This window comes from Mya arenaria, chromosome 13, assembly GCF_026914265.1.
Source record: "Mya arenaria isolate MELC-2E11 chromosome 13, ASM2691426v1".
In the NCBI taxonomy this organism is placed as follows: domain Eukaryota; kingdom Metazoa; phylum Mollusca; class Bivalvia; order Myida; family Myidae; genus Mya; species Mya arenaria.
Window position 1 is genome coordinate 29,017,800 of NC_069134.1, and position 15,121 is coordinate 29,032,920.

General features: G+C 33.9%; 1 protein-coding gene across 12 annotated transcripts in view; it reads left to right on the forward strand.

Annotated features, from left to right (window-relative positions):
* The window catches only part of LOC128214665 (multiple PDZ domain protein-like), a 170,903-nt gene that overhangs the window by 126,517 nt on the left and 29,265 nt on the right, over window positions 1-15,121 (forward strand). For all 12 annotated transcript variants that reach the window (XR_008257953.1, XR_008257954.1, XM_052921243.1 and 9 more), the window contains 3 exons: window positions 8,386-8,582; window positions 10,864-10,958; window positions 14,942-15,008. Coding sequence is in view for 10 of the 12 variants with exons in the window: in XM_052921243.1 (XP_052777203.1) it covers window positions 8,386-8,582; window positions 10,864-10,958; window positions 14,942-15,008 (359 nt within the window). In the remaining 2 variants the exon portion in view is untranslated. The remainder of the gene's footprint in view (window positions 1-8,385; window positions 8,583-10,863; window positions 10,959-14,941; window positions 15,009-15,121) is intronic.

Below are 15,121 nucleotides of genomic sequence, written 5' to 3' on the forward strand. Positions count from 1 at the left end.
GTGAGCAATACTTGTAACTTTAATACATAATCATAAATGAAAAAAATGTTCATTGTGGTAAAACAGAAGCAGTATCTTTTATCTCGTTCTGTGCGTATCACAGGAACAAAAGTTGAAGACATTCGCCAACAGTTATGTATCAAAAAGTGCAATTGAGTATTTGTCCTTTTAGAAATGTAACCAACAACATATATTTGTATGAAAGAATAGCTGATTTTGTAATGTATAATAATATGTTTGTTTTAAATGACTACTCCTTAATTAAGAAAAGTAATCTACTTTTCATGAAGAATTGAAATTGGTTACCTAAAACTGGAGCTTATAAGAAAGTGTTTTCAATTTTCTTGTTGACTATTTCTTTCATAATAGTGGTTGACATTTTAAACAAGAAAGTTATAATGTAACAATTGTTCAAGATTTGTTCCTAAAACGTTATCGTTTAACAATTGTTATCACATCTAGTCAGGAATGTACTGGGTAGATTTCAAGATTTTAATCCATGCAAGAACATTTCTAGATCTGTACTTGATCTATTCTTAACGTGTACAAGAACCACTAGAAAATGATAAGAACATTTTAAGAAATGTGCATGAATTGTTCTTGAACTGTTCAAGAACTGTACTTTTACTACTATTTAAGAAATGTGCATGAATTGTTCTTGAACTGTTCAAGAACTGTACTTTTACTACTCTTTAAGTGTGCAGGAACAATTCTAGTTCTTGAAATGTAACAGTTTCAGTTTAAGAACTATATTGTAGGAACAATTGTTCAAGATCTGTTCCTAAAATGCAGTTCTGGAACTGTTACATTTTAAGAACTAACTGTTCTTAAAATTTGTCCAATTTAACATTTCTTAAAATGTACTTGAATTGTTCCTGCACACTTTAAGAGTAGTTCAAGTACGGTTCTTGCACACTGTTCAAGAATCATTCATGGACATTTCTTAAAATGTTCTAATCTTTTTCGCATAGGTATGGAACCCTACAAAAGGTAAATGAATACATTGACAAAAGTAGAATGAATCCACTATGGCGCCTTACCAAGGTCTAACGAATCTGCTATTGCACAAATGGTATTCCACAGAGGTATAATGACTCCACAATGATATTCTGCAAAGGTAAAATGACTCCACAATGATATTCTGCAAAGGTAGAATGACTCCACAATGATATGCTACAAAGGCAGAATGACTCCACAATGATATTCTGCAAAGGTAGAATGACTCCACGATGATATCCTACAAAGGTATAATGACTCCACAGTGATATCCTACAAAGGTATAATGACTCCACAGTGATATCCTACAAAGGTATAATGACTCCACAGTGATATCCTACAAAGGTAGAATTACTCCAAAATGATATCCTACACAGGAAGAATGACTCCAAAGTGATATCCTATAAAGTAAGAATGACTCCACAATGATATCCTACATAGGTAGATTGACTCCAAAATGATGTCTTTCAAGGGAAGAATGACTCCACACAATGGTGTCCTGCAAAGTAAGAATGACTCCACAATGGTGTCCTGCAAAGGAAGAATGAGTCCACTATGGTGTTATACAAAGGTAGATTGACTTCAAAATGGTGTCTTTCAAGGGAAGAATGACTCCACAATGGTGTCCTACAAATGGAGAATGACTCCACAATGATGTCCTGCTAAGGTAGAATGACTCCACACATTGGTGTCCTACAAAGGGAGAATGAGTCCACAATGGTGCCTACAAAGGTAGATTGACTCCAAAATGGTGTCTTTCAAGGGAAGAATGTCTCCACAATGGTGTCCTACAAAGGGAGAATGACTCCACAATGGTGTCCTACAAAGGGAGAATGACTCCACAATGATGTCCTGCTAAGGTAGAATGACTCCACACAATGGTGTCCTGCAAAGGAAGAATGAGTCTACAAAAGTATCCTACAAAGGTAGAATGACTCCACAATGATATACTGCAAAGGTAGAATGACTCCACTATAATATCCTGCAACGGTAAAATGACTCCACAATTATATCCTGCTAAGGTAGAATGACTTTACAATAGTATCCTGCAAAGGTAGAATGAACCTACAATAATATCCTACAATTGTAGAATGACTCCACAATGTTACCCTACAAAAGTAGTATTACTCCACAATGATATCCTACAAAGGTAGGAGGACTCCATAATGATATCCTACAAAAGTAGAATGACTCCAAAATGATATCCTGCAAAGGAAGAATGACTCCACAATGGTACCCTACAAAGGAAGAATGACTCCACAATTATATCCTACAAAAGTAGAATAAATCCACAAAGATATCCTGCAAAGGTAGAATGACTCCACAATGATATCCTACAAAGGTTGAATGACTCAACAATGGTACCCTAAAAATGTAGAATGTTTCCACAATGCTATCCTACAAAGGTAGAATTACTCCACAATGGTACCCTACAAAGGAAGAATGACTCCACAATTATATCATACAAAAGTAGAATTACTCCACAATGATATCTGCAAAAGTAGAATGACTCCACAATGATATCTTACAAAGGTAGAATGACTCCACAATGATATCCTACAAAAGCAGAATGACTCCACAATGATATCCTACAAAGGTAGAATGACTCATCAATGGTACCATACTAAGGTAGAATTACTCCACAATGGTACCCTACAAAGATAGAATGATTCTACAATGGTACCCTACAAAGGCAGAATGACCCCACAGTGGTATCCTTCAAAGGTAGAATGACTCCACAATGGTACCATACAAAGGTAGAATGACTCCACAATGGTACCATACTAAGGTAGAATGACTCCACAATTGTGCCCTACAGAGGCATAAAGAAAACAGAATATGCAGAAAAGGGTTGGTGCCAAAGCTTTTTATCCTTACAATAAAACAATTGGTAAATATTCTTTCAGATTTTCCTGTCTCCAGCAAATGAAACAAATTCATCAAATTGCCCAGAGACATGAAACCATAAAGCAGAGAAAGCTAAAACTACCTAAATAAATGATCTTGAATACTCTGCTTAGAACAAATAAATCAGGGATTCTAAATATTTTCTCAGAACCAAACTTGTGTGGGAGTATTAAAACAACAATCAAATTGATAAAAGTGGTTTGTTTTCCATGAGGTTAACCTTTCAATGATCCCATCAATTTTTTGCACATGCATTTTGGAGTTTATCCCATATTCAATGCATAATACTAGATTTCAAGAAATAGCAGTAGGATTAATTAAGAAAAAGGAGAGGAAAAACCCTGATATTTACAAATCAAGATTTTTTTATTGTTAATGGCTTTCAATAATCCCATTTGTTGCTGATTTTTTGCGCATGCATTTTGGAGTTTATCTTATATTCAATTAAGGCATAATACTAGTTTCCAAGAAATAACAGTAGGATTAATTGAGAAAAGGAGAGAAAAAGCCCTGATATTTACAAATCAAGATTTTTTTTATTGTTAATGGCTTGAAAAAAAACACTGTCTAATTACATACAGTAAAGCAAGGATACATGTTGTCCATGTATTAAAGCTATAATGATGTTTTATCTAGATAGCTGTTTTATTTTTATGTTATGAAGAAATTGCACTGAGATAGAAGCTTATTTTTGACTGGTAAAGTAATAACCACCATATGCCATTTGTTTATTACATTAGATGAGGAAACGGAGTTTTATTAGATTATAATATATAACACACTGGCATACTGGCACAAGATTTGCAGCCTGTAAGAGAAATTAAGTTCAATATTTATGTACTATTATGTTTATTAGGAGTAAGCTACAAAAATGTCATTTTAGCAAAGATGGTGATGCATTATGGGAAATGCATTTATACACTGTTATTTTTGTGAATTTTAAATAATTGTTGAAAAAGTTTAAAGTTTGTTGTGTTTTCGTATCTGATGTACAAATATAAACTGGTATTTTATCTAACCATGCACTAGCCACATTGTTAAATCTATTATGCCTGGTGACTGTATAGAATTTTGGGAAAGGGCTGTTGCCAATGTTGGAAAAACTTGTGGCCCGAACCCTTTGCATGTCTTTTTTATATGAACGCAAGCTTTATTGCAAAAGAAGTGTTGCTCTGTTTCTGTTTCTGTGTTCGTTTCCTCATCATATATTGTGTAAATGTAATGTCATGCAATAAAATATGATTAAAATCATAATGTTGGTATCACTTGATAGTGCATTGGCTGCTGATTGCTAAATATCAAAAATAAATGACAGAAACATAATTTTTGATAAAGTTATTGCAGTAAGTATTTCTGGTTTTTTTTTATTTCAACTCAAATTGGACTTGAAATGACCAAAGTTGCTATAGTTTACAGCCTTAAAAGCTTTTACGTTATATTAGGTTGAGTATAATTTTGACATGTTTGTTCCCTACATAGAAAACTAACCTCCAAAACATTACACCTGTAGTCCCCTGCCACTCAAAATTCACATCATTGTACACTGCACACCTTAAGTAATGTTTTAAAAAAACTTCTTATATTTTTTTTGGCTAAACATCATTCTGTGTATGGGAAATACAGCATTGCATGTACACACTTATTGCTGACATTGGGTTGTGTCTGAGATTTTTCTCAGATTTTGTATGTTTATTCTGGCATTTGACGGATGTATGATAGGGTAGTGTTTTTTTAATGTTTTTGCACTGTTGGGTGGGTTCGGGTATGCTTTGCCATCAACAACAGTGTATTGTTTACATTCTTGAGTGATGCTGAAATAATTCAAAGGTTGTCAGATTGTTATCAAATGTATTCAAAGGGGGTCATGTGGTACACTCTTAGCTCGATCATGTAAGAGGCGAGATAATGGCATGGCATTGTTTGTGACTTTCTTATGTCATCAGTGATGTCAGTCAGCAAATCATTAATAACATTCCCCCATAGTTTGGAATTTATTCTAGAGATACAAATGAAACTTAGTACACCTGTCAATAATGTCAATAAGCATACATTTCCATATTAGTAGCAGGTGTCAACACTCTGGTTAAAATATTGTTGAGTTATGCCCCTTGTTTAAGAAAGTGTCTCATTTGTTTCATAATCTATACTAAATAGCCTTTTAGATTTTAAATGGTTTATTTGAAATAATATAACAGAAGGTACGTTTTATGTAATTGTTTGATGAAATGAAGTAAAATCTTAATGAATAAGAATGGGCTTAGTGAGCCTAGCGTAGGCCGAACCTTTTAAACACCCGCGCAGGTTGAAATTCTTAATAATTTAGCCTTAGTACTTATGGCTTATCTGCAATTTCATGGGTGGAAAATGTATGTTAAGCCGAGAACTTAATGATGGCCTATCTGAAATTTCATTGGCTGAAAATGGCGGTTGTGTTCTAAGCATGCATTTATGCAACAGTAGGATATTTTAAGGAATAGTTAAAACATAACGTATTAAAAAAAACTTTTTTAAGATGGAACATGTGAAGCAACTGAAGTCAGTACAGTCTCTCTTAGTAATTTAGGTTTGACAAAAAAAGATAACAATGGGTTTTCTACAGACAGGGAACCAAATAATGAAGAAATGTATGTTAAGTTGTAAATCTGCAAGTCTTAATAATTAAGCATGCATGGTACTTATTGGAGGCAGATATAGGCCGATTTCTTTGACAGTAAATGTAGGTAATAATCTTATCAGAGCCTTAAATTGAATTGCAGATTGGTTATGAATTCTGCTTGGCATGATGGTTTCAATAGCCCCCTTTTTGTGTCGCCTGAAAAGACGACATATAGGCGTTACTTTTGTCGGCGGCGGCGGGGTATATCTCCTAAACTATTGGTGGTATCAACTTGAAATTTCATATGTAGATAGATCTAATTGAGGGCAAGTGCAGTGCACAAGAACTGTTACTCTTGCTTCCATATTTTTGGAGTTATTGCCCTTTGTTATTTTCATGCTTAAAGTTTTTTCCGGGGCATATCTTGTAGAATATAAGAGTTATCAACTTGAAACTTCATATGTAGATAGATCTCATGGAGGGCAAGTGCAGTGCACAATAACAGTAACTCTTGCTTTCTTAGTTTTACAGTTATTGCCCTTTGTTATTTTTCATGCTTAAAGTTTTGTCCGGGGCATATCTTGAAGAATATAAGAGGTATCAACTTGAAACTTCATAGCTAGATAGATCTCAATGAGGGCAAGTGCAGTGCACAAGAACTGTTACTCTTGCTGCCATATTTTTAGAGTTATTGCCCTTTGTTAATTTTCTTGCTTAGGTTTTGTCCGTGGCATATCTCGTAAACTATAGGAGGTATCAACCTGAAACTTATTCCATAGGTATATCTGATTGAGTGAAAGTGCAGTGCACAAAAACCGTAACTCTTGCATCTATATGTTTAGAGTTATTGCTCTTTGTTAATTTTCATGCTTAAAGTTTTGTCCGGGGCATATCTTGAAGAATATAAGAGGTATCAACTTGAAACTTCATAGCTAGATAGATCTCATTGAGGGCAAGTGCAGTGCATAAGAACCGTAACTCTTGCTGCCATATTTTTAGAGTTATTTCCCTTTGTTAATTTTCATGCTTAGGTTTTGTCCGTGGCATATCTTGTAAGCCACCTACACTTGAAAGTTAAATGGCAACATCATTGTCTATAAATGAATAAAATGCCAATCTAACACCTATAATGTCGACAGTAAATAATTCGTCAGGCGACACATCCGACTCGCGGAGTTTTAGTCAAGAAATATTTGGCCTAATTGTTTAGTATGTAAATGGGAAAGTTAGCTAAGTGGTTTATTGTGTCTGTTTAAGTGGGTAAGGTTCTTCCTGCTTATATGAAGAAGTGTACTACAGTCGAACCCCGTTGGCTCAAATTCGCTTGTGGCTCAAATTCCTCATTGGCTTGAAATAAATATATAAATAAATATATACTGATTTCTTTATACTGAAGGTAAAAAATCCCACTTGGCTCGAATTTTTCAAGACTTGAGGTGTTTTCCCTGGTCCCAGGAAATTCGAGTCAACAATGTTTTACTGTACAGTCGAAACTGGTTGGCTCGATATCTCATGGCTTGATATCCTCGTTGGCTCGAACCAAATTAAAAGGACCGATTTTTATTTACTGTTTGTTCATATAAATTTCGATCGGATGGCTCGATATCTTGAGGGTCGATATTTCTCCACGCTCGAAGTGGTTTTCGCGGTCCCAAACAAGAATTTCACACTTTGATTTGGTTGCTTGGGTCAATGTCATTTTCGCGGGTTCAGTTAAGAATCTCACGCCTTGATTTGTTTGATTGGCTTCATTTAGCACAAGGCGCTAATCGATTAAAATTGCTTGACTGATATTATAATTATTATCGAATTTAAATGGTTTAACAGTTTGAATAAACATGCCATCACTTTAAGTTATGTCTCTAATTGTTATCCATCCCTAAATTACTATGCATATTGATATAACTTTTAAGCTAGGTTTGTGTTACCCACTGTTTACAATTGCTTGTTTTCGCATAAATGTATTTTTATTATAAATAAAAAATGAAATGATATTTTCTAATAATCGAATAAGTCATATTACGAAATTTAGGGTGCGTAACTATGCCCAATAAATACTCTTCCTTCTCTTGGGGAGATAGCGTAGCCAATAACAAACGAGGTAAATAAGACTTTATGTAACAAATGAAAAAAATAACATTCTGTAAGCAATCCCGCTTGGCTCGATATTCTCGAGGGTCAAAGTACTTTGGCCGGTCCCTAGAATATCGAGCCATCGAGTTTCGACTGTATATGGATATATTCTGAGAACAAAGCATTGAATATATGCACATATATATATATGTATATACAATTATATTGGGTAAACTTTAAGATCTGGAAAGATATTCAGTATATTCCACTAGGTAGTTATTAGTGAATTGTGTAAGAAATTAAACGCATTGCTCATTAGTACAGAATCCTTGTAGAATCAGTCAGGTTTGGTTGAAGAGTACTTTCTGGTGAATTATTGCCAGGGGTTTAGACATTGCTTCCAGAAGCAGTTATTATGTTCAGAGCATTTCAGACTTAAAGACCATTTAATAGTTAGTGTTTACGCAATGTCCGTAAAATGGGTCGCTGGACGGATTCTGAATTAATCAGTTATTATGTGTCTGAAGAAAACGACCACCAAAATTCCATTTAATCGCATTAATTGGTTTTAATAAGTGGGTTAAATTTAATTCAGCAGTTTGCCCAAAGTTCGGAAACATATTCTGACAAATGTAAGATTTTTAAATGATTTCCTAATCTATCTAATTGTATTATTCAAACTTTCAGAGAACAGAATAAGGTTCCCTGTATCGACAAAACCATGTGTTTTTTGGAAGCTTATAAAACTAATTGTTTTAACACATAAGCTACCAAAAAAGTATTATTAAATGACATTTCTTCTTCTTTTTTAGAGCGTATCCAGCGTCGCTATGGTGACCTGAACGGGGAGTTGTTATTGGTGGAACTGACACGAGGGTCTGGCGGGCTCGGAATCAGTCTTGCAGGCAACAAGGATCGCAACACGATGAGCGTGTTTGTGGCGGGAATACAGCCCGAGAGTGCCGCCGCACATGATGGAAATATCATGGTCGGAGATGAGCTACTGGAGGTAAAGAATAAAGTGGATGTTTCTGAGGGCAATTTTGCATTTTGTGGACTGGTAAGAAATAAATGTTGCTAACGGGGCCTTAAAAGATATTATGGACTAGAAAAAATATGATCCAGAACTAATCAATGGAGGTAAATGATATTATATAAAATATAAATGGGCTAAAAATTGGGCTTTTGATAGCCATTTTGGAATTCATGGACTTTTTGCAAGAAATATATTTGATTAAGATAAGCTGCTTGGGGGATAAAATAAATAGGTTGTGGTTAAGATTTTCTGGGAGGCCCTAAATGCATTTTTTTTTTGGGGGGGGGGGGAATTTTGGCAAATGTTTGTCTGGTATTTGTTTCTGAATTCCAAACCTAGTTCTGTTGTCCTTTGATGCCAGCTTTTAAATCAGTAATATTAAGTGAATCATAGTTGAAAGTTGATATCCCATTTCAAAACATTTTTGGCTATGTAAAAATTCAAAGCCCCTCTGTGGAAAAAGTTTAATGTTACTGATAGATGCTAACTCAGTTATAACTACTGATTCCCTACAATTATTTGCTTATTTCACAGAAATCATCCACTAGGAATTTATCAGATGCCATGCTCCTATATTAGTTTTAATCTCTTGGGGTTATTATTACATCAAAATAAAGTATGCCTGCTTTGTAAGCCTTTCTCCATTTTGCAAAGCCACATAGTGTTTCACTGCCAGTAATTATTTGGAATTTTCCACCCACACACACTTTGAGAATTGGAAAATGTTGTAATGAACCGATCCTTTTAAGCCAGATTTTTTAACAAAAGATAACAGGTTATGGATTGGCTAAAACTGGGCAGGGGAACAAGTCTGTGTTCAAGTTATTATTCCATGTCATCAATTCAATAGTTTTCATCCAATTGTGAGTATGAAACTTGTTCAGAATACTTGTCTGCATTTTTTCAACAAGTATGAATATGGGTAAAAGACTAGGTCACTAGGTCAAATCTTAAAAAGAAAAAAAAATCCCCTTCATAAACAATGCATATAAAACGTATAAAATTAGTTAACAACAACTAAATTCACTTGCTAGTTTCCAATATAAAGAGTCAAACACAAATCCTAATGCACAAGTTCATTTTTTTCTTTCATAACTTAAATTTTCATCCTATCTTTATGAAATGGTCAGAATATTTGAATCCAAGAGAAAAACATTTACCTATATAAGTTTTGTCCACTAACCGTATATCCTATTGAACAAATGTCATTGTCAAAATAAAAAATCCTGCTATAATGGCAAGTTTCACAATGCTCCTTATACAACTTTCAATGTTTTATTTGTAAACATGTTCGAGGTGAAATCGTAGATGCTTTTAATATATTATCTGTTAACATATTCGAGGCCATCTGAATGTTTCTTCAAGGTCGGTCTCAGGGGAAAGCAGGATTAATCTTTGCGAAAAAAAACCAGGACTGTATACGATTGATTTGATAACTTATACAAGCAGCCGGAGCGAAAACACGAGTCAATTGCTTCTGTTCTAGCTTTTTCTCCATTTCATACTTGGGGGAGAATGGGGAATGTTGAAAATGGTTGAAACTAACTATTTTATGTGACATTTGCACGACAGTTCCTTTGCTAATGTGTCTATTTCACATGTTGAGTTGTCAGATTTCCTGTCATTTATCTGCTATTTGCAGACATTCCATGTCCAATAAACTTATTTCAGTTCATGTGATGTTAAGCGGCATTCCCTCAGATGGTTTTCAGATGAAAAAAAAAACAATGAAAAAAAGTTTTGAACTCTCGTTTTGTTTTTTTTTTAAGAAAAAAAGTTGGTATAATTTGATGTCCTTGGACTCTGCTTGTCTGGGGTTGTTGTGCATAAGTTCAACGTAAGCCATAACTTAAAGAAGTTAAAGATATTGTACTGTAACTTGGTACATATGTTGCCAGAGACAATAGTCAAATCATGTACAGCAAGGTCACTGAGGCTTTTTTATTGTTTTTTATGCCCCTTCTTTGAATGAACAAAAACAGACTAGTTTGGGTATTTGCTTGGCAGAGCTCTTGTTATGTTTCTTTTGCTGAAATAAAACAGATTTAAGTGATTGTTCAACACACATACTCCCAGTTTTAACCAAATCATGTATATAGTGAGGAATGGTATGCACTGTGAGTATTATACTATGGTTTTTCTGAAATCAGTCAGAGGTGGTCAAAATCTGCCCTGCATAAACCAATTTCAGTGTGGTATGCCTTGAAATCAGCTTTATCTTAACTGTTTGACTCTACTCTTTTTTTGTTTTCAGGTGAATGGAAATGTCCTGTATGGGAGGAGCCACCTAAATGCCTCGGCAATTATTAAAGGCATCACCACACAAGTCATCAAGTTTGTTCTCTTACGGTAAGACGTCAGACTCAAAACTGTTATTATAAGTAGGCTGGGTACTGGTGGTTGCAGGTGTGAGCCTCTCACCTTAGAAGTTATGGGTTTAAACTCTGACCACTATAGGCCTTTTAGAATGGAAATTTTATATACAGCACTTGTTAAGTAACTCAGAAAAGTACTGCACATTGATTTTATCATCTCTTTCTGCAACCAAGCTAGAATGAATTGATATAAAAGTAAGCTTATCATTAAATAAAAATATTTTTTCATGAAAGATATATTTTGTTATGATTATTGAAAATTCAATTATAAAAAAAAAACACATGGTAAACTAATGATAAATATTTCTTTTCAAACTGCATGAAGATATATTAAACTTAAAAGTATGCGGTATTGAGGGGATTTTGAGTATTGTATGCGTTAAGCGTTCTTTTTAAGCTTTATTCGGTATGCACATCATCAAAATTGATTAATATTATTTTTTATACAAGTGTTATGCTCATTATTTCTGAATCTGTTTGACAATGGTTCAGCCTTTCTAAATAAATGTACATATATCTAGTTCATACTATGTAAATTCCTTTTATCTTAATTATAAGCATGTATAAAAAATATAATTGGGACATGCAGTACAGGTGCTCTTTTTGAGATGCCAAGAAAATGGGGCGTTAACCAGCCTTTTATATGAGAAGCAGTCATCTACATCTCTGAACCACTCTGAAACCTAATTATTAAAAACCGCTTGACAGAAAACTATATTCAGAAAAAAAAAATCCTAATAATTATTTGTAGACACACCTAGAGAAAATAAATTTATTTTATCAGATATATCCGGAATCATGATTGTTTACGTTTCATATTATTTCTGAAAAGCCGACATTTCTTGCTTTCTATTAAATCTACTGTCAGATCTAATTAAAAATTAAGACACGTTGTCAAGGAAACATGTCCATCAAGACCGCACAATATCGTACATGTTCTGCATGTGGAAATGAAACACTCCTCACAGGCTGTCTGGAAACTGGGTGCGTTTTTTTCTAGGGAAAACTGATGGAAAAATAAAGTTAATACTTAAGGACAAAATTATGAAAAAAAATGGTTTAGCACTTCCACGACTGACTCAACATAATACCAGCTACCCTTTTTTTTCTTTGAAGGGGCACAATATAGGTTAATGCATTTTTATTTTATTTTTCATTTTAATGCATTATTATGTTTAACTCGTTTCACTTGAGTGATCAAAACAAACAAATAAGCAAATGATTTGTGTACAGATAAAAAGCAATTTTTTTGCGCTCTTTTAATGAGTAAATTTGTGGCGGAGTAAGCTATTACCAGTAATCATAAAAAATATCTTTTACAAAGACTGATATTTTTTTTTATCTGCACACAAATCATGTTTTTTTGTTTCAATAATTAAAGTCAAAGAATTTCAACATAATAATGCATTTAAAAAAATGCAACAACCTGTATCATGCCCCCTTCAACCTCCAGTGGTTATCGTTTCTTTTGAATTTTTCAGTACAGAAATAAGGGGATAGAAAGTAAAAATAAAAACAACCTACCAGTGCCCACACCTGAAATTGTTGGTAGGAAACTAACAATTGATTAGTTGTGGCCTAAGAATCCAATTATTCCAACTGATAGTGTGTGCAATGCATTATTTTCAGCATAAAACCCACTAGGTGGGTAGATGATAAAAACTTATGAGGTGGGTGGGAATAGTAAAATCAATATCCAAATTGTTTTCCCAAATGTTTTCCAAATGTTTAATTACCCCAATTCATATTATTTTTCCAGCAAAATTTAGGCATTCAAACAATATTTTTCTGAATTTGCAAGAATTTTCAGTTTGCAAAGAATTTGTTTGTATTATGTTAAAGAGCAGAAATTTTAATAGTTGTTTCGTTAATATATTCTACCTCTAAATGCTTACAGAAAACACTAGAAGTACAAACAAAACTCTATAAACAGCTGCGGCATTTATTGCCAATAATTGAAAAGCATGTTACAAAAAATGGATGTGCATTTTATGTTGCAAAGTATTGAAACGCCTTACAAAAAATAGGAGTTAATTTTATGAGTATGTTCAGGGAGCGTAGCTAACAGGTTTTGACTTAAAGAGAACTCAGTGAAACAGGAACGTTACTCTTTTCTGTTTATATCTCTGCTTCACAAAATGAAGTTGAGGCTATATAGGAACACATGCATCGTCACATCATTGCACGGGTCCATCCATTGGCACATTTCCTTGCAGTGAAACACGTTCCACTTGATTTCTTTAATTGTTCTATCCAGCCAGTATTTCCAACAATTTTGACTTGTGTTGGAATTAATCTTATTCTTAATCTTAATCAGTCAATTTTATGCCGAAAACTCATTTTTCTTGAAGCATTTGTAAGAATTTAGCCATAAAATGTTTATTTTCTAAGCTAAATATGATTACTTCAAACTGATCTTTTGTCAGCAGTCTTGAATCACGGGTTTCCAGACATTTACGCAAAAATTGGCTCATTCCAAGACAAAAAATTAAAAAGTTGTCATAACAGTCAATCAGTGGGAGTGCAGCTTTAAGGTGACAATATGGCACCATGATTTACATAAACATACTTAAGAAATAGTATATAAATATATTCAAAAAAATCTGGCTAATTGATACTGCCATGACTAGGATGCCTGCATTTCACAATATTTTTTTTGCACATTTTGGTGGAAATGGGACTGATTGCTCATATTTTTGTAATATGCCCTTTTTTGAATAACCAAATCTAGTTTCACAACTAAGATACTGACAGTTGGAACCCTTCAACAAATCTTGATATATGCTCAAATATTGTCTTTGAAGTCCACAATTTTGAAATACGTTAGTAACGCTATTCAACAAAAGACTTATGTTTATGTGTGATTCCTTGTGGGTGTGAGGTTTTTATATCAGTTTTCTATGTTTTCCTTGACTCTACTGGCTTTGGTTCATACCCTACTTAAACCAGAGTGTTAGTTTTAACTTTGTGTATTTTTTTTTACCATTTCGCTATCAAAGAGTAAAATAGTTATGACATAAGTGTTTTCAGATGCATTAGCACAAAAATAAAATGAGCGAGTCCCTTTAATAAGTCATTCTCGATGTAATTGCTGTTCTTGTAGACATGCATCTTAGCAATCGAAGCTGTTCCATGTCAAATTCTGCATGAAGTGAAGGTTCTGGAACAATATTGACGTCGGCGTAATTACTTCCTTCAAAAAATATTTGTCAGATGTTTTGATTGTTTGTTTATTGCAGCTGCAATGCCAATCACTTGGCGTCTGAACTATTGATATTTTCAGCTAAAGAATTGCTAATAGAGGAAAATGGCTGAATAATCATGATTATATTCTTTCTTTATAATCTTTAAAGGAGAAATTTCCAAGAAATATGGCTTAAATTAGACATTAGAATATGATTTAGTTTAGTTTTTGTATATAAGATAATAACCTTTAAACCTCTGAATAAAAACAGTATTTCTGATCATGGTGACAGGATCAAGATATAAGTACATGTAGTGACAAGAAGTACTTCAAGGACGTGGCAGTGAAGGTCTAATCCTGACTGTGGGGCAGTAAAGGTCTTATTCTGACTGGTGTCTAATAATTTTGTACCTCTTAACATTTAAAAGGAAATTATGCATTCATTTGCATCTCTAAGAGGCTGTCAGTATACAAACCTGTGAAAAGGTCTTTGAAAATACCAGGAAAGATCTTTAAAATTATGTCACCTCATTAGCATGGAAATAGGAGATCTTAGGTACTTTGTCTTTCCCAGCCTCTGTTTAATTCTACTTATTCACCTGATTAAAGGCTGGAGGCTGCCCAAGCTTGACTGGCTAACGATAGGTTCTTGGATTCATCCTCATACTAGTAGCATACATTTTGGATCTTTTTACATCAACATATAGTACTTGTATAACTCAAAAATACTTGGCTGATGTGTTGAAATAATGTAACTTTGTTCTGTATTTCAGGCGTGATGACAACCTGGAAAGAATGGCGGTCAAGCCGTTAAAGGTCACCTCCCCCATATTAAAACATGTAAATATTGTGAACTCTCCTTCCTGCATATTGCCAGTAGACATAAATCTATAGTCACTTGTTTTCTTTTTTGCCTGACGATGTAGGGTTATTGTCACTTTTTGTCATCATTT